Source organism: Pangasianodon hypophthalmus, chromosome 15 (genome assembly GCF_027358585.1).
Source record: "Pangasianodon hypophthalmus isolate fPanHyp1 chromosome 15, fPanHyp1.pri, whole genome shotgun sequence".
Taxonomy (NCBI): domain Eukaryota; kingdom Metazoa; phylum Chordata; class Actinopteri; order Siluriformes; family Pangasiidae; genus Pangasianodon; species Pangasianodon hypophthalmus.
Window position 1 is genome coordinate 10,243,692 of NC_069724.1, and position 21,278 is coordinate 10,264,969.

The 21,278-nt window shown below is 39.6% G+C and overlaps 3 protein-coding genes across 3 annotated transcripts; all 3 read right to left on the bottom strand.

Moving 5' to 3' along the window:
- Positions 1 to 2,254: 2,254 nt before the first annotated feature.
- On the bottom strand, positions 2,255 to 3,311 carry LOC117599163 (odorant receptor 131-2-like). Its single transcript, XM_034311303.2, has 2 exons — positions 2,399 to 3,311; positions 2,255 to 2,280 (listed from the first exon to the last, which is right to left on the bottom strand). Exons 1-2 carry the CDS (start codon positions 3,309 to 3,311, stop codon positions 2,255 to 2,257), a joined length of 939 nt encoding a protein of 312 aa, XP_034167194.2.
- A 5,454-nt stretch (positions 3,312 to 8,765) lies between these two features.
- LOC117599164 (odorant receptor 131-2-like) lies at positions 8,766 to 10,289 on the bottom strand. Its single transcript, XM_053240414.1, has one exon. The coding sequence runs from the start codon at positions 10,230 to 10,232 to the stop codon at positions 9,267 to 9,269; it is 966 nt and encodes a 321-aa protein (XP_053096389.1). The 5' UTR covers positions 10,233 to 10,289; the 3' UTR covers positions 8,766 to 9,266.
- Positions 10,290 to 14,997: 4,708 nt separating this feature from the next.
- On the bottom strand, positions 14,998 to 16,225 carry LOC128320492 (odorant receptor 131-2-like). Its single transcript, XM_053240365.1, has one exon. It carries the CDS (start codon positions 16,220 to 16,222, stop codon positions 15,257 to 15,259), a length of 966 nt encoding a protein of 321 aa, XP_053096340.1. The 5' UTR covers positions 16,223 to 16,225; the 3' UTR covers positions 14,998 to 15,256.
- Positions 16,226 to 21,278: the final 5,053 nt, after the last annotated feature.

Genomic DNA, 21,278 nt, shown 5'->3' on the forward strand with positions numbered 1-21,278 from the left:
TCTGTGGGCACTTTGACATGCCCACACGCATTCCATGTGAGATGACTGTAGGCAAGCCTTCATTGGGGATTTGCACATTGGTGCAACATTGTCCCCATGCCATTGGCCCCTTATGGGCTTCCCACATCAGGCCAGTGTCACTGAACCAATGTCGCGCTGATGAGCAAATCACCAATGGCCCCAAGTGGGCTGCCCACATCGGACCTGTGAGGGTCTGTGTTGCTATACTTCATGGTATCTGAGCTTCAACATGGGTTATGTGGGTTACTTGTGTGACTTGACTGTATGAAGCCACAGTTAAAGTGGGACATCACATGTTAACTTAAAAATAAGTTGTTATTTTTGGTTACATTGCAACATTGAAATATTGGCAGTGAAATATTTTCAATTCAGCATGTTGAAATTTCCTAATATTTGCTTACTAACAAGACTAGTGCTTGAAGTCACTCTATGATTTTGTGAAAAGTTGAACTTTTTTGGGTTTTCCCCATTTTCTCCATAGTTTGGTCACCTGCCAATTCCCACCCTCCAGCCAGCTCTTCCCTATCATATTACAGCTATCAGCAAACACTCTTTACTTAGATTTTTAGTTGTACAAAATGATAAAATAGTAAAAAAACAAACAAATAAATTATTGATCTACAATTCATTAATTACTGATGGAAAACAGATAGAAGGTCTTGTTTCACACTATATATAGTACTTTAATAGCAAATAATCTAAAGAATAACAATTATGGAAAACAAGTATTAAATTGTAACTACTGCAAATATAGAAACCACCTACAGTGCAGTAAGCTTAAGACCTGAAGCACTGACACTTTTCTTATGTCTCTGGGTGATAAATATCACTATTTAAATATACCACAGATCTCTTACATCAGCGAGCCTTGAGATTTTTAAGCTCCAAAAACATCTGTGTCAATAAACGTCCCTTAACTCATTAAAGTAGAAAAGTGTCAGGCAGCAGAGGTGGATGCAGATCCAGATAAAGACTTTATTCAACAGGCAAACAAATACAAAATATCAATCAATATCAGAAACCAAAAAACAGGCGAAGCTCTTCCCACAGCAAGTTTTAAGAAACCTTCTTATTTCCTGATTTGCTCTCTCTACTCGTTTGTTGGACTGTGGATGGTTATCTAACATCATTTTGGAGAAATTTTGGCCTACTCTTCTTTACAACATTGCTTCAGTTCATTGATGTTTGAACGTGTTCGGTTATGCACAGCTCTCTTAAGATCCTGCCACAGCATTTCAGTAGTAGGCCATTCTAACTCCTTCATTTTTTTCTTCTTTACCCATTCAGATGTTGATTTGCTGGTGTGCTTGGGATCATTGTCCTGCTGCATGACCTAATTTTGTCCCAGCTTAAGTTGCAGGACAGATGGCCTTATGTTTGTCTCAAGAATATTCTTATATAAAGTGGAGCTTATCGTTGTCTCAATGATTGCAGGTTTTCCAGGTCCTGTGGCTGCAAAGCAAGCCCAAATCATCACCCCTGCACCACCATGCTTGACAGGATTGAAATCCGTTGTGTATTTTTGTTGTCATCTGATGTTATTTGTTTGTTTATAGAAGTTGGTGAGGACCACACAATTGTTACTTAGGCCCTAATAATATAAACATGGAATTTACCCAGATTCCACTTCAATCTATCATATTTTTCTAGTGTTCAAACTTATGTATTAACTACATTTATTTAGTTAGTACAGGTTTATTTATTTACTATATTTATTAGCCAATCAAATTCATACCACTGCCAAAGCACAAAAATCATTTAGGGTAAGGACTGTATATCTCATTCACTTTTCATACATTCAATTTACTCAAAAAAAAACTGATCTGTTAGGTGGGCTGCCGGAGCCAAGAAACCAGTCTTAAACTTAAAATAACTTTGTGTAAGACTGCATTCACAACATTACTTTTGACATTTACAATGCTGGCTAAGAAAGTATAGCGTATTATAAGTGTATGTATTCCTTTTTTAATCTCTTCTTCTTCTTTTTTTAATCTCTGTTCGCCTACTACATGTATGCAAACGTGCATGTGTGTGGATCACATTCACATCACTCATAATGTCTGTATTTATTTCTGAAGGCCAAAACAAAACCTCATTAAGAAAATCTTTTTCCTTACATCAGATAAATCATTCATTCTGATGTTAGATAAAATATTAGAATCTTTATCAGGATCACAAACAACCCATAACACTTGTGATCCTGATAAACGACATACAAATAGCTTTTTGAGACTTATGCCACATCCTTTGTGTATGGATCTACAGAAACACATGTACACATTTATTGACATACAGATCACAGAAACGTTGATCACATTGTTCTTGTCTCACCATTAGTGTTTTGTAAAAGCCTCTAAAGGCACAACTCTGTTTGTACCACAGTACAGGAAGTTCTGCTTGAACAGTGGCCTGAAGGTCTCGTCCCTCAAGCCATAGATGAGTGAGCTGAGGCAGCGTGGAAGGACCAGCACTATGAAGAAGAGGAGGAAGCGCATCTGTGTGTATACAGGGAGTGGCAGGCTTCCTAGCAGGTACTCTATATACTCATAGAGGAAGGACATGAGCGAGAGGCCAAGCTGCAGCGTGTGCAGTACCACAGTGCGCAAGGCCTTGCGGGCAGAAGAGGTGTCAGAGGAGGCGGCACGCGCCTGCCGCAGGATGGCCACATACGTGTAGAGTAACACAATGGCCACCATGACAAAGAGCAGCACTTTGAATGTGACACTCCTGCCCTGCTGCCAGGGTGCCACCATGAGCTGCGTGATGGTACACACTGTAGGAGACAAGTAGAAGGATGGCTCTGCAAGGAGGAAGAGAGCACACACATCAGTTAGCACATCACTGATGCCCAAAACCCACACCAGAGCCACAGCCACATTCACTCGCGCCGGCGTAGCCAACTCGCTGTGCCGCAAAGGGAAGCAGATGGCCGTGTACCTCTCCAGGGACATGACAGCCAGGTTGAGCGGTGCGTTGACAAATGTTGATGTAGACACCAGTACGATGAAGGCGCAAGCGGCACGCACCACCACAAGGTAAAAGATATTGAGCATGTAGAGCACCAGTGCGATCACCAGGTGAATGGTGTCATTCAGGAGCATGTGGGTAAAGAGGATGTAGCGTGGTGTCTCACGGAAGATGGCCTTGGTGCGCAGCGTAAACAGCATCACAGTATTAATGTAAATGAAGAGGGAGTGTGTGGACAGCACCAGGAACACCTTAAAGATCCTCTCACCTGTAAAAGCGAGTCTGATGGCCTGCATATCAACAAAGGTCAAAGGGCCAGACATGTTGGCCATCAGTAGTCCTGCAGAAAGAAAGGGAGAATTAATTAGAGCAAGGGGTTTCTTTCACAAGTTTTGCAGCCAGAAACCCCTTCAAGTGTAAAAACAATCACAAGCCCTCCCAGTGATCACAGCACAGATTAGTTTCATCTGTTTTACAGATGTGTACTACTATATTTAATGCAGACATTGGTGCTTTTTATTCCTGAAAGTTCCACCCACTGCAATAAAGTGTATTCAATACATTTTGTATCATTATTAGCACTTTTCATAATATTATTATGATTGTACGTAGATTCAGGTTGGCATTTTATATACATATACTTAATTTTTAAGTTATGGCACAAAACTCTTACAGCACCAAAATATGACACAGCATTAACTCTCAGTACCTGGTTATTATAAAGCATTAAACACAACAAAACTGGCAATGATCAGTAAAATCAGTAAACTGTATAACTGACTATTTAATTACAGACTATTGTAATTTGGGTTATTTACACTAACACACATTACACAAACTGCCAGTGAGACATTTTTCAACACTCAGTGTTGAGGTTCTTGTGATTTATTACAATTTATTCACTATTGGTGCCATAGATAATCCAAATATCAACAGAAACCTAGTAAAGATGAATATTAAACGAGCGTCCAGCAGAGACATAAAAAGTTGTTGAAGGACTTTAACTGGCTGTTTTCCAATCATACTGGGCCTATAAATTATGCTTAAAGGCAGGTGCAGTAGGACGGTAAAACATTCAGTTATACGTATTATTTATTTAGATTTTAGAAACCATGAATATGGCTTTGGACTTCAATTGATATGAACAATTTTGCTATGATGGCTTAGGACTACAATTCCCACGAACAGTTTTGCACTCAAGTCTCCATCAGTGAACAGCTGATAACTTGTAAACCTTATAATGAGCCTTCATGGTTACACAATTGCACTTTTTGACCATATAGTATACAGTCATAGAAGGGAATTATTTATAATCGCACTATCCAGTGTCACTCAAATGAGGATGGGTTCCCTTTTGAGTCTGGTTCCTCTCAAGGTTTCTTCCTCATATCATTTCAGGGAGTTTTTCCTTGCCACCTTACCACCTCGCCTCTGGCTTGCTCATTAGGGATAAATTCATAAATTTTAAATTTATATCCTGAATTAATATATTTCTGTAAAGCTGCTTTGTGCTCTGTTATGACCATTGTTAAAAGCACTATACAAATAAAATAAAATTGAATTGAAATAAAACCAGCTAATTGCCTGGTTGTCCAAAATGCTGACATTTAAAAATTTTGTAAAATTTTAAAAATGTTATTTAAAAAACAACCTGTAATGCTTCAGTCACTGTAAAACATATATTTACAATCCATTCATTAAAGAACGAAAATTGTATATAAACATATTTAAAGTTCTTGCTTCACAACATATAGAGTACTTTAACAGCAAATACTATAAAGCATAATGTAATATGCATATTAAAGATATATCTATCATGTAAGCATTATATATATATATATATATATATATATATATATATATATATATCATGCTATATGTAACATACAACCAGAAAGCCTAGAATATATCATGTAACCAGCTAAACTTTTCTTAAAGTATAAAATTGTCATTATTGCAAATGTAAAAACCACCTACAGTGTAGTGAGCTTTACACCTGAAGCACTCACACCCCTGCTCAGTCTCTGGGTGACAAAGGCCACTATTTAAATATACCACATCTCTCTTACATCAGCGAGCCTTGAGAGTTTTAAGCTCCAAAAATGTTTGTGTCAATAAACATTGTCCCTTAACTCATTAAAGTAGAAGACTTTTCTGAAGTCATATCCATGTGCAGGCAGGAATAATTTTGCGATGAATATTTTGACTCATCATTTAAATCCAGTCCTGTCACAATTATTCATCATATTAATATAAACTCACTGACCACTTTATTAGGAACACCTGCACATTCATGCATTTATCCATTTAGCCAATCATGTAGCAGTAGCACGATGCACAAATTCACGCAGATACAGGTCAAAAGCTGTTCATGTTCACGTCAAACAGCAGAATGAGGAAAATGTGATCTCAGTCACTTAGACTGTGGCATTGTTGTTGGTGCCAGTATGGTTTGAGTATTTAAGAAATTGCTGATTTGCTGACACAAATGTTTATACAGAATAGTGGAAAAAATGAAAAATATTCCAGTGAGCAGCAGTTCTGCAGGTGGAAACACATTGTCTTGAGAAAGGTCAGAGGAGAATGGTCAGTCTGGTTTGAGCTGACAGGAAGGCTATGGTGACTCAAATAATCACTCTTTCCAACCAAAGTGAGCAGAAAAGCTAAGAACAGGTACCTGAGGCTACAGTGGGCATAGGCTGGACAGCTGAAGATTAGAAAAACATCTCCTGGTCTTTTCCCTAACCTCAACTGCTTTGTTTCAGTGAGCCTGTCATACTGAATGAGAATAAAATCTTATTCATGTAACTTCATAACTGAGTGTGCAGTATCACGTTTCCTATTTAAGGAAGATGGATATGGAAAATGCTTATGTAAGATTGGTTTCTTCTGGGTTCTCTGGTTTCCTTCCACCTTCCAAGAACATGCCAGTAGGTGGATTGGCTACGATTGTCCCTAAATGTGAATGAGTGTGTGAATGTGTGTGCAAATTAGTCTGGAAATTGTACAGTGTAAAGCTGGCTTAAGGGCTTATATTTTATAACAACTACATTTTCTGTCTTATTAAATTAAGCAGAAATAAAAAGGGAGGCTGATGAGGGAACAACTGTTTATAGCTGCTATAACGTAAGTGATAACAAGAACTAACTTTTTTCACAGATGTTCCACAACATTAAATGTAATTATAAATTGATAAAAAGTACATGTTGTTCTTTCATTTCTTTCAATTGTTGGCAAATTGCTTTGATAAAAGAGCAATAAAACACTGAGATGTCACTGATTATATTCCTATAACAGCACACCATGACATGTTTTATTCCTTATGCTTCTACATTTCCAACATGTCCTCCTTGATCCAGTATCCAGCAAGCTACATAGAAAACAATCCAATTTGATTATAATGAGCTAATATAGCTAATATAGGGATCGAAATGAGAAACCATCAACATGTCCATTGAGATTTTGAGGGTACTCACTGAAATCTGCATACTGACACAACCATTTTTCATTCTTCTTTCACAAGTCCATGGGCACTCCAGCTGGTGATCGTAACATAGCCCCCCCGCAAGGAGCGGTTTCCAGATGCTCCTCAACAGGAATAGACATGAGTCCAGGAGGGGGATCGAGCGGAGGCAGAACAGGGGGAGGGATGGCGGGCCAGGTCCATGTGGAAGTGGAGGAACAGGGGACTGAGGCAGAGCGGGCTGAGCAAAGTACCAAGGTGGGGCAGGCGGAACAGAATGGCACCAGGGCGGAGCAGGCGGAGCTGACGGTCACCAGGGCGGAACGGGCAGAGCTGACGGGCACCAGGGCGGAGCAGGCGGAGCTGAAGGGCACCAAGGCGGAGCAGGCGGGCACCAGGGTGGAGCTGAAGGGCACCAGGGCGGAGCTGGCGGAGCTGAAGGGCACCAGGGCGGAGGTGAAGACCACCACGGCTGAGCAGGTGGATCGGAAGATCCCCACGGCAGAGCAGACAACCACCACAGCTGAGCAGATGGGTCCAAAGATCCCCACGGCGGAGCAGACAACCACCACAGCTGAGCAGATGGGTCCAAAGATCCCCACGGCGGAGCAGACAACCACCACAGCAGAGCAGAGGAGAGCAAAGATCCCCACGGCGGAGCGGATGACCACCACAGCAGAGCAGATGTTTACCAACGTAGAGCTAACAAGGCAGGTGCCCACCAAGGCTGATCAGGCTGGACTGGAACAGAGAGCACAGAGAGGTTAATAACGGCCTCTGGGGACAAGACAGGACAGGCTGAGAGTTCACAGACGGCCTCCATGGCCGTGACAGGACAGTCAGAGAGTTCACAGAGGGTCTCCTTGACTGTGACAGAACAGGCACAGAGTCCAAAGACGGCCTCCTTGGCCATGACAGGGCAGGCGAAGAGCTCGGAGATGGCCTCCTTGGCCGTGACAGGGCAGACAGAGGGTTCAGAAGCGGACGCCACCAACTCGGGAGGTTCTGCAGTGGAAACTGCCACCTCGGGAGGAGCTGGAGCGGACGCCGCTGATTTGAGAGGTTCTGCAGCGGGAGCTTCCACCTCAGGATAAGCTGGAGCAGACGCTGACGACTTGGGAGGTTCCGCAGCAGGAGCTGCCACCTGAGGAGTTGATGCAGAGGCCGAAGACCTGGGAGGTTCTGCAGTGGGAGCTGCCACTTCGGGAGCTAAAGCGGGCTCTGGAGCGGATTCCAGGACTGGAGCAGGCTCTGGAGCGGATTCGAGGAATGGAGCGGGCTCTGGAGCGGATTCGAGGACAAAAGCGGGCTCTGGGGCAACCTCATGGACTGGAGTCGACTCTTGGAGTCCTGAGAACAATGGCAAGAGTCCGGGGTGGAGTGCCCTCTAGTGGAGTCCATGGGCACTCCAGCTGGTGATCGTAACACTCTACTTGTTTTTTGGACTGTGGAGGGTAATCTAACATCATTTTGGAGAAATTTTGGCCTACTCTTCTTTACAACATTGCTTCAGTTCATTGATGTTTGAACGTGTTCGGTTATGCACAGCTCTCTTAAGATCCTGCCACGGCATCTCAGTAGGGTTGAGATCGGGGCTTTGACTTGGCCATCCTAACTACTTCATTTTTTTTTCTTCTTTACCCATTCAGATGTTGATTTGCTGGTGTGCTTGGGATCATTGTCCTGCTGGAGCTCATCGTTGTCTCAGTGATTGCAGGTTTTCCAGGTCCTGTGGCTGCAAAGCAAGCTCATCACCCCTGCACCACCATGCTTGACAGGATTGAAATCCGTTGTGTATTTTTGTTGTCATCTGATGTTATTTGTTTGTTTATAGAAGTTGGTGAGGACCACACAATTGTTACTTAGGCCCTGATAATAAAAACATGGAACTGAAGGAGGGTGTACTTTCTTTTTCCCGTGATTGTATGTTTTCTTTTACCCAGATTCCACTTCAATCTATAATATTTTCCAAGTGTTCAAACTTATGTATTAACTACATTTATTTAGTTAGTACAAGTTTAGTTATTTACTATATTTATTAGCCAATAAAATTCATACCACTGCCAAAGCACAAAAATCATTTAGGGTAAGGACTGTATATCTCATTCACTTTTCATACATTCAATTTACTCAAATAAAAAAACTGATCTGTTAGGTGGGCTGCCGGAGCCAAGAAACCAGTCTCTAACTTAAAATAACTTTGTGTAAGACTGCATTCACAACATTACTTTTCACATTTACAATGCTGGCTAAGAAAGTATGGCGTATTATAAGTGCATGTATTCCTTTTTTAATCTCTTCTTCTTCTTTTTTTAATCTCTTAATCTCTGTTCACCTACTACATGTATGCAAACGTGCATGTGTGTGGAACACATTCACATCACTCATAATGTCTGTATTTATTTCTGAAGGCCAAAACAAAACCTCAGTAACATTATTTAGCAATGAAGCAGTGTGACCATGAAGAGGTAGACAAGGGAGTGTCAAAATGTTGGTGTTATTAGCAATAATTTCAACCTTTTCAGTTACAGCTTCAACAAATTTCATGTTGGATGAAGCTCTTATTTTATTAGTACACAGAGAAAATCTTTTTCCTTACATCAGATAAATCATTCATTCTGATGTTAGATAAAATATTAGAATCTTTATCAGGATCACAAACAACCCATAACACTTGTGATCCTGATAAACGACATACAAATAGCTTTTTGAGACTTATGCCACATCCTTTGTGTATGTATCTACAGAAACACATGTACACATTTATTCACATACAGATCACAGAAACATTGATCACATTGTCATTGTCTCATCATTAGTGTTTTGTAAAAGCCTCTAAAGGCACAACTTTGTTTGTACCACAGTACAGGAAGTTCTGCTTGAACAGTGGCCTGAAGGTCTCGTCCCTCAAGCCATAGATGAGTGAGCTGAGGCAGCGTGGCAGGATCAGCACTATGAAGAAGATGAGGAAGCGTATCTCTGTGTATACAGGGAGTGGCAGGCTTCCTAGCAGGTACTCTATATACTCATAGAGAAATGACATGAGCGAGAGGCCAAGCTGCAGCGTGTGCAGTACCACAGTGCGCAAGGCCTTGCGGGCAGAAGAGGTGTCAGAGGAGGCGGCACGCGCCTGCCGCAGGATGGCCACATACGTGTAGAGTAACACAATGGCCACCATGACAAAGAGCAGCACTTTGAATGTCACACTCCTGCCCTGCTGCCAGGGTGCCACCATGAGCTGCGCGATGGTACACACTGTAGGAGACAAGTAGAAGGATGGCTCTGCGAGGAGGAAGAGAGCACACACATCAGTTAGCACATCACTGATGCCCAAAACCCACACCAGAGCCACAGCCACATTCACTCGCGCCGGCGTAGCCAACTCGCTGTGCCGCAAAGGGAAGCAGATGGCCGTGTACCTCTCCAGGGACATGACAGCCAGGTTGAGCGGTGCGTTGACAAATGTTGATGTAGACACCAGCACGATGAAGGCGCAAGCGGCACGCACCACCACAAGGTAAAAGGAACTGAGCATATAGAGCAACAGGGCGATCACGAGGTGAATGGTGTCATTCAGGAGCATGTGGGTAAAGAGGATGTAGCGTGGTGTCTCACGGAAGATGGCCTTGGTGCGCAGTGTAAACAGCATCACAGTGTTAATGTAAATGAAGAGGGAGTGCGTGGACAGCACCAGGAACATCTTAAAGATCCTCTCACCTGTAAAAGCGAGTCTGATGGCCTGCATATCAACAAAGGTCAAAGGGCCAGACATGTTGGCCATCAGTAGTCCTGCAGAAAGAAAGGGAGAATTAATTAGAGCAAGGGGTTTCTTTCACAAGTTTTGCAGCCAGAAACCCCTTCAAGTGTAAAAACAACCACAAGCCCTCCCAGTGATCACAGCACAGATTTCATCTGTTTTACAGATGTGTACTACTATATTTAATGCAGACATTGGTGCTTTTTATTCCTGAAAGTTCCACCCACTGCAATAAAGTGTATTCAATACATTTTGTATCATTATTAGCACTTTTCATAATATTATTATAATTGTACATAGATTCAGGTTGGCATTTTATATACATATACTTAATTTTTAAGTTATGGCACAAAACTCTTACAGCACCAAAATATGACACAGCATTAACTATCAGTACCTGGTTATTATAAAGCATTAAACACAACAAAACTGGCAATGATCAGTAAAATCAGTAAACTGTTTAATTGACTATTTAATTACAGACTATTGTAATTTGGGTTATTTACACTAACACACATTACACAAACTGCCAGTGAGACATTTTTCAACACTCAGTGTAGAGTTTCTTGTGATTTATTACAATTTATTCACTATTGGTGCCATAGATAATCCAAATATCAACAGAAACCTAGTAAAGATGAATATTAAACGAGCATCCAGCAGAGACATAAAAAGATATTGAAGGACTTTAACTGGCTGCTTTCCAATCATACTTTATGCTTAAAGGCAGGTGCAGTAGGACGGTAAAACATTCATTTATACGTATTATTTATTTAGATTTTAGAAATCATGAATATGGCTTTGGACTTCAATTGATATGAACAATTTTGCTATGATGGCTTAGGACTACAATTCCCACGAACAGTTTTGCACTCAAGTCTCCATCAGTGGACAGTTGATAACTTGTAAACCTTATAATGAACCTTCATGGTTACACAATTGCACTTTTTGACCATATAGTATACAGTCATAGAAGGGAATTATTTATAATCGCACTATCCAGTGTCACTCAAATGAGAATGGGTTCCCTTTTGAGTCTGGTTCCTCTCAAGGTTTCTTCCTCATATCATTTCAGGGAGTTTTTCCTTGCCACCTTACCACCTTGCCTCTGGCTTGCTCATTAGGGATAAATTCACAAATTTTAAATTTATATCCTGAATTAATATATTTCTGTAAAGCTGCTTTGTGCTCTGTTATGACCATTGTTAAAAGCACTATACAAATAAAATAAAATAAAATTGAATTGAAATAAAACCAGCTAATTGCCTGGTTGTCCAAAATGCTGACACTTAAAAATTTTGTAAAATTTAAAAATGTTATTTAAAAAACAACCTGTAATGCTTCAGTCACTGTAAAACATATATTTACAATCCATTCATTAAAGATCGAAAATTGTATATAAACATATTTAAAGTTCTTGCTTCACAACATATAGAGTACTTTAACAGCAAATACTATAAAGCATAATGTAATATGCATATTAAAGATATATCTATCATGTAAGCATTATATATATATATATATATATATATATATATATATATATATATATATATATATATATATATCATGCTATATGTAACATACAACCAGAAAGCCTAGAATATATCATGTAACCAGCTAAAGTTTTCTTAAAGTATAAAATTGTCATTATTGCAAATGTAAAAACCACCTACAGTGTAGTGAGCTTTACACCTGAAGCACTCACACCCCTGCTCAGTCTCTGGGTGACAAAGGCCACTATTTAAATATACCACATCTCTCTTACATCAGCGAGCCTTGAGAGTTTTAAGCTCCAAAAATGTTTGTGTCAATAAACATTGTCCCTTAACTCATTAAAGTAGAAGACATCATTAATGGACTTTTCTGAAGTCATATCCATGTGCAGGCAGGAATAATTTTGTTATGAATCTTTTGACTCATCATTTAAATCCAGTGTCACATTTATTCATATATATTAATATAAACTCACTGACCACTTTATTAGGAACACCTGCACATTCATCCATTTATCCATTTAGCCAATCATGTAGCAGTAGCACGATGCACAAATTCACGCAGATACAGGTCAAACAGCAGAATGAGGAAAATGTGATCTCAGTCACTTAGACTGTGGCATTGTTGTTGGTGCCAGTATGGTTTGAGTATTTAAGAAATTGCTGATTTGCTGACAAATGTTTATACAGAATAGCGGAAAAAATGAAAAATATTCCAGTGAGCAGCAGTTCTGCAGGTGGAAACACATTGCCTTGAGAAAGGTCAGAGGAGAATGGTCAGTCTGGTTTGAGCTGACAGGAAGGCTATGGTGACTCAAATAATCACTCTTTCCAACCAAAGTGAGCAGAAAAGCTAAGAACAGGTACCTGAGGCTACAGTGGGCATAGGCTGGACAGCTGAAGATTAGAAAAACATCTCCTGGTCTTTTCCCTAACCTCAGCTGCTCTGTTTCAGTGAGCCTGTCATACTGAATGAGAATAAAATCTTATTCATGTAACTTCATAACTGAGTGTGCAGTATCATGTTTCCTATTTAAGGAAGATGGATATGGAAAATGCTTATGTAAGATTGGTTTCTTCTGGGTTCTCTGATTTCCTTCCACCTTCCAAGAACGTGCCAGTAGGTGGATTGGCTACAATTGTCCCTAAATGTGAATGAGTGTGTGAATGTGTGTGCATGGTTGCCTGTGATGGACTGGCATCATATTCAGGGTGTGTTCCTGCCTCACGCACAGTGTTCCAGGATAGGCTCCGGATCCACAACAACACTGGCAAGGATAAATTAGTTACTAAAAGTGAGTGAGTGAGTCAGAGTGAGTGAGTGAGTGAGTGAGATCCTCTAAAATAAGATCTGTGATTAAAATCACTACATTCTGCTTATGTCATCCATCAGCTTCATCCAGGCTCATACAGAAAATGGGCTTGCATAAACAGAAACATTCTTTGGTGAGCTTGTAATTCTTTTCTGTCCATTAGTATGCTTCATTTGTGTTTTTTCCAGTCCCGCTATCACGTGTTATCCTATACCGTCCTCCTATTTGAGGCTTTCAGACAAGCGTTGTAACAGAGCTCACACTCTGAGATTTTAATAAAAAGTCACTGATCATAACTTAAAACCAAAGAATTCTTTTGCAATGTACAATTTTCATGTGTGTCAGCAAAATTGGTCTGGAAATTGTACAGTGTAAAGCTGGCTTAAGGGCTTATATTTCATAACAACTGCATTTGTTTTGTCTTATTAAATTAAGCAGAAATAAAAAGGGAGGCTGATGAGGGAACAACTATTTATAGCTGCTATAACGTAAGTGATAACAAGAACTAACTTTTTTCACAGATGTTCCACAACATTAAATGTAATTATAAATTGATAAAAAGTACATGTTGTTCTTTCATTTCTTTCAATTGTTGGCAAATTGCTTTGATAAAAGAGCAATAAAACACTCTGAGATGTCACTGATTATATTCCTATAACAGCACACCATGACATGTTTTATTCCTTATGCTTCTACATTTCCAACATGTCCTCCTTGATCCAGTATCCAGCAAGCTACATAGAAAACAATCCAATTTGATTATAATGAGCTAATAAGCTAATATAGGGGTCGAAATGAGAAACCATCAACATGTCCATTGAGATTTTGAAGGTACTCACTGAAATCTGCATACTGACCATTTTTCATTCTTCTTTCACAAGTGAATTATTGACTGTATTTATTTTTTGTTTGGTGATAAAATTTCATTAATCACATCCTCACTGGGAAAATGTGTTTAAATAACTAATTAACATAATTAATCAATCCCCAGTGCTTGAGTACTAATGTGACTCAAATATGTTATCCTTTGAATGTGTTTATTCAGATTCAAATACAATCATTCTTGGTTCTGTAGAATTCCAATTTATTTATTAAATATATTTATTTGGTTCAACTGTATTTATTTAGTTCTAGTTTGTTTATTTATTAGCTATATTTATTAATCAATCAAATTCATACCAATACCATAGCACAAAATCAAGTATGGTATTAGTTTCACTCACGATTCATATATTAAAGTTACTTAATTTTGGAAGGGAAAAAAGATCTTGTGAAAAAGTTTTATGAATTTGAATGATCAAGGATGGTTGGATTCCATTTGAGTTCATTCAAATAAAGTCATGCGAAATGGTACAGACGTTAAGTCTGTCCCAACCCTAACCTTATGAAGAGATACAAATTTAGAAGTGTGAAATGATTTGTTTTCAGTAATAATGATTTCATGTGAGGAATTGTATGAAACTGTATAAAATTGGCTCTTTGGCTACACAAGAGAGCTCACCTACGAGACACACCCACAAAAGAATATGTGCAGGCCAGAAGGTCATCAGTGACGATCTCTCAGTTTAGCTGCCAGAGCCATGAAAACACTCTCCCAAACTTTGAATCACTTTGTGCAAGGCTGCATTCACAACATTATTTTTGTCATTTATAATTCTGGCCATCCTACAGGATGGATCGTTTAGGTAATAAATCTGTTTTAACCAAGAAAGTATGGTGTATTATAAGTGCATGCATTCCTTTCTATTGTGTTCACGTGTGTATGGATCACGTCCATTTCAATCTCAGTGGCTGTATTTATTTCTGAAGGCCAGAACAAAAACTTAGTAATGTGACATTATGGAGCAAAAAAAACATATGATTGCGAGACAGCAGGCAGTGGAGATGTTGATGTTACTCGCAATAATATTAACATTTTCAGTGACGGATTTGACACATCTTTAGCAAATATCACATTTGAAATGTTGGATGAAGCTCGGATTTTATTAGTACACAGAGAAAATATTCTCCCTTTTTTACATGAGATACAGCATTAATTCTGAGGTTAGATAAAATCAATAGAATCTGTAGTTTATCAGGATCACAAACACCCCATAACACATGTAATACCCATAAACTATATACAAATATTTTTTAAGACTTAACATGCCACATTTTTGTGTACATGCCTACAGAAATACACGTACACATTAAATCATAGACAGATGAAAGAAACAATCACATTGTCATTGTCTCATAATTAGTGTTTTGTAAAAGCCTCTAAAGGCACAACTCTGTTTGTACCACAGTACAGGAAGTTCTGCTTGAACAGTGGCCTGAAGGTCTCGTCCCTGAGGCCATAGATGAGTGAGCTGAGGCAGCGTGGAAGGACCAGCACTATGAAGAAGTTGAGGAAGCGTAGCTGTGTGTATACGGCAAGAGGCAGGCTTCCTAGCAGGTAATCTATATACTCGTAGAGGAAGGACATGAGCGAGAGGCCAAGCTGCAGTGCGTGCAGTACCACAGTGCGCAAGGCCTTGCGGGCAGAAGAGGTGTCAGAGGAGGCGGCACGCGCCTGCCGCAGGATGGCCACATACGTGTAGAGTAACACAATGGCCACCATGACAAAAAGCAGCACTTTGAATGTCACACTCCTGCCCTGCTGCCAGGGTGCCACCATGAGCTGTGCAATGGTACACACTGTAGGAGACAAGTAGTAGGATGGTTCTGCGAGGAGGAAGAGAGCACACACATCAGTTAGCACATCACTGATGCCCAAAACCCACACCAGAGCCACAGCCATACTCGCTCGTGCTGGTGTAGCCAACTCGCTGTGCCGCAAAGGGAAGCAGATGGCCGTGTACCTCTCCAGGGACATGACAGCCAGATTTAGTGGTGCGTTGACAAACGTCGATGTAGACACCAGCACAATCATGGCACAGACAGCACGCACCACCACAAAGTATAAGAAACTGAGCATATAGAGCACCAGTGCGATCACCAGGTGAATGGTGTCATTCAGGAGCATGTGGGCAAAGAGAATGTAACGTGGTGTCTCGCGGAAGATGGCCTTGGTGCGCAGCGTAAACAGCATCACAATGTTAACATAAATGAAGAGGGAGTGTGTGGACAGCACCAGGAACACCATAAAGATCCTCTCGCCTGTATAAGCGAGTCTGATGGCCTGCATATCAACAACAGTCAAAGTGCCAGACATGTTGGCCATCAGTAGTCCTGCAGAAAGAAAGGGAGAATTTCTTATAGTACATGGGAATAGCCCAGGGTTCACAGCACAGATTTTCATTTTTTATTTTAGTTTCATGTATACAATCTAAATATACAAACACTGAATATTTTACAACTATATACGACTATATTTACTGGTGCCATTTGTGTTTTTTATCCTGAAAGTTCCATGCAGTGAAATAAAATGTATATTCAAAATATTTTGTATCAATATATATATATATATATATATATATATATATATATATATATATATATATCATTATTATGTATATTATGTAACATAGTATAAACACAACTAGAAAGCCTAAAGTATATCATGTGAGCAGTTAAAGTTTTCTTAAAGTATAAAATTGTCATTATTGCAAATGTAGAAACCACCTACAGTGTAGTGAGCTTTACACCTGAAGCACTCACACCCCTGCTCAGTCTCTGGGTGACAAAGGCCACTATTTAAATATACCACATCTCTCTTACATCAGCGAGCCTTGAGAGTTTTAAGCTCTGTGTCAATAATGTCTGTGTCGATAAACATTGTCCCTTAACTTATTAATGTAGAAAAGACCATTAATGGACTTTTCTGAAGTATTTTTTTTATTTTTTATGAATGTTTTGACTCATCAGTTAAATCTACTGTCACATTTACTCATGTATTAATATAAACTCACTGGACACTTTATTAGGAATACCTGGACCCCTGTGCATTCATGCAATTATCCATTCCACCAACCATATGGCAGGACAATGCATAAAACCATGCAGATACAGGTCAACCATATCATCTTAATGTTCACTTTAAAAATGTGATCTGAGTGGCACTGACTGTGGCATTATTGTTTTTATCTATTAGAAAAATTGTAATTGCTGGCTAATTGTTATGATAAAATAGGAACACTTTGTAATGGGCTGATACACCCGTTTAGTGATTGACTAAACTAACACCTTCAAATGGTGTAACTCTAGAAGAGCCGTGTGGCCTGGTAGTGGGTAAATGGTGCTAAGCGGTGGTCTAGCCTGCATTAGCCGGACATATATACATATCTTATATAAATTCCAAACAATCATACTAGAGAGAAATTGAAGACATACATGTCTCTTGATGCTTACAACTTTGCTGTTTGGTGTTTGTGAGCATTTTACGATTACAGTGTACAAAAAATTCAACTTAATAAAAGTTTGATGTAAAAAAGGCATGAAAAAAGTCAGACCAATAAATTTTACATTTTTGCATTTTTTACCTATATTTCGAAAAGCTAAAGGATCTATTTCTTAAACTGAAGAATATAAGGTTGATAAGTAATATCCAATGAGTTCATTTAGAATTTCTCTGCCAGCTTATCATCTTGCGTTGAGTCAGCTGTGTGATGACGTAAATATTTTTGGTGATGACATCATATTTGATCAGGTAGATTTCATTTATGTTTCTAAAAATGTTTCTTCCATTTATGTTATTATTTTTTATTATTTATATTTTTAAATCTTGAGGACCAAACATCACCAGCTTCCACCTTGAACCATGTCCCATCAGCCTCATAGACTAAAGCCATGTCACAGTAAAGTCACATTGGCCCAACATGGTTTTCTTTGGGCATCCCACACTTTGGCATGTCCACATGAATCCCATGTGGGACCACTGTGGGTTAGTTCACATTGTGCCAGTACCTTTCTTACCCACATTGGCCCATCAGAGGTTTCTGTGGCCAACCCAAACTTTGGGATGTTTACATGAATCCCATGTGGGACCACTGTGGGTTAGCCCACATTGGCCGAACGTGGTTTTCCTTGGGCAGACCAAAATTTGGCATGCCCACATGAATCCCATGTAGGACAACTGTGGACTAGCGCATATTGGGCCAATACTTTTTATTATCCACATTGGCCCAACACAGGTTTTCTGTGGGCACTTTGACATGCCCACACGCATTCCATGTGAGATGACTGTAGGCAAGCCTTCATTGGGGATTTGCACATTGGTGCAACATTGTCCCCATGCCATTGGCCCCTTATGGGCTTCCCACATCAGGCCAGTGTCACTGAACCAATGTCGCGCTGATGAGCAAATCACCAATGGCCCCAAGTGGGCTGCCCACATCGGACCTGTGAGGGTCTGTGTTGCTATACTTCATGGTATCTGAGCTTCAACATGGGTTATGTGGGTTACTTGTGTGACTTGACTGTATGAAGCCACAGTTAAAGTGGGACATCACATGTTAACTTAAAAATAAGTTGTTATTTTTGGTTACATTGCAACATTGAAATATTGGCAGTGAAATATTTTCAATTCAGCATGTTGAAATTTCCTAATATTTGCTTACTAACAAGACTAGTGCTTGAAGTCACTCAATGATTTTGTGAAAAGTTGAACTTTTTTGGGTTTTCCCCATTTTCTCCATAGTTTGGTCACCTGCCAATTCCCACCCTCCAGCCAGCTCTTCCCTATCATATTACAGCTACCAGCGAGGGAGGGTGAAGGTTAACATGTGCTTCCTCCGAGACACACGAAGCCAGCCAACTGCATCTTTTCGAACTACTGCACACAGGGCAGCGTAAAACCCTTGGAAGACAGCACTATCTGCTCTCTTTCACTTACGTGAACTCACAGACACCCTCAGTTGGCTAGTGTCATGTGTGATGAGAGAGTATGCCATCCCTCCCACCCAGACAGCATGGCCATCTAGCCACAGATTGCTGTGGCATCATCAGGATTTGGATGTGCAATCTCCCACTGAAAGGACGAATGCTTTTCTGTTACTCTGGAGTCCCCAAATTTAAACTTTTTAAACTTCTGGAAGGACTGCTTTGACAAATAAAAGCACCACCAAATGCTTTTTAAAAAACCCATAGGATTACATGCAAAACATGCACTGGCTATTCAGAAAGAATGGCACGTGTGAAAACAGCCAAACTATGGACCATAAAATCTGTCTTGTTAACTTCTTTGAATAAACACCTACTGTGCTGGGTGATATTTCAATAAAAAATGTAATTTAAATATGACTGCCTCATAGCTCCAGGGTCCAGGGTTTGATCCTGATCAGGTTCATAAAGGTTACCATCTGTGCAGAGTTTCCCATGGGGTTCTTTCAGGTTTGCTGGTTTCCTCCCAATGTCCAAAAATATGCAGGTAGGTAGACTGGCTATTGCCTGGTATGAATGTGTGTGCGTGCTTCCCTGTGATGGACTGCCATCCCATCCAGCATGAATTCTCCCACCTTGTGCCAAGCCTGCCCCAGATACGCTGAAACCTTGACCAAGAAAATGCATTTACACACACAAATTAAATGAAGGTTTTGTAAAACGCAGTGATTTCATATTCATAAAGAAATATTAAATAGGAAATATTATAGAAAAAAGACATATAAGATAAATCTATAACTTAAGCTAAATAAGAAGAGTCATTCAATTAAGAAGAATTGGCAGCATATAAAAGGAGGACAGGCTGTAAAGGCTCAGTAAAGCCGGTTCCGTTTTCTTCTTTCCGTATCTTCTTTTAATGCTGTGCTACACTTTATTAGTGCCAGCACTAAGTGACTTATAAGTGACCAATCTGGTATGTCTTAATTTGCAATCTGCCATATACTCCCTAGTGCTGCATGCCATCATTGGCTTCTTTATGACACATGCCCTCCTGCTTTTCCAACATGGCACTGATTTGCAATGTACTTCTGCCTGACAGTCACTGCCTGAGACACTTTGCTTTAAATCAAATTTTTAAACATAGCAGGATCCTTGTGTGATGTGCTTGGCATCCTGATCACCTGGGTATAGTACACTTTTTTATGTTTTCTACACCAAACCATTCTCGTTTCACCTCACTTAATTCATACCCATTTACCTTTTCTATAATTTGGATTCAGATTTTGTTACACTACTAAATAATATATTTTTACTGGCATAGACATGACTCAAAATAACTTCCACTTCTTCTTCTGACAATTTTCTGCTGTTTATTCATCATTTTGTTCACTGAGCTTTGCTTTTTTTATGGAGTTTTGTGGACCTCACTAAATACAACTCAGCTGTGCATGCACTTGTTTTGCACTTTATGGGTGATTGGCAACATACACACATTAATATGAAGAAAATTTGTAAATCTGGCTAGAATTTTTAGTTCAGGATGGCTTATGCAAACATTTACACACAACTTTACTAAAAGATTGACGAATGACCCCCTCTGTCCATGGCACAGTCAGGTGCGGCTGATTCGGCTTACACACACAAAAAATATGTTTTTAACCTGCCTCAGTCCAGCGGGATCATAACATGAACTTGGGATTGACTTTATTAAGTACTGCATGGTGATGAAATACAAGAGGGAGTATTTTGTCCTCTGTAATTAACAGAAGAGCTGTCTTTCATCAGCGTAAATCTCTAGAGTAAACCTAAAAACCTCCCCAGTTCCATGCAATTATCAATCCTATTAATTATTAACGCTTGCCTGTTTGTCATTGACATTGTTTTGACAAGTGCCGCTGTGAAAAGGAGATAAAAATAACATCCTCATGCAGAACAGTTTGACAAACCTGAGCTGTTGCTGAAAATAATGAATTGCTCATGTTTCTATACTTTCAGTTTTTTTGCAGCTCAATCAAAAGTTCAGACACACTTGCTTGAGTGTCTGTTTTTCATCATCTAAAAAGAAACCATTCAACAAAAAAAATTTACCAAATTATAGTGTTCCTTTTTATCCCCAGTGTTGTCAGTCAGCCATGTTTGATGTCTGACCTCTTTACACAATCACTTTTATAACAAACAGGAAATAACCCTACACATAGCTCCTAACTGTAAGCTTAACCCTAATCCAATGAGCCCAATGAATACTGCACATCCTATCAAGGAGACTGTGTCTAAAAGTAAGATTTTCAGTGACTTATGTGAAAGACGCTTCATTAACAGCCCACATTTCTGCCAAAAAACAATAAAAAATTTGCAATTACACACCAATTTCTGATTAATATGACAGAAATCTATTATTTTGATGAAGATCCTCTTGTGAGAAAGTTTCTAAAATTACAGCCTGTATTTCCTATAACTAT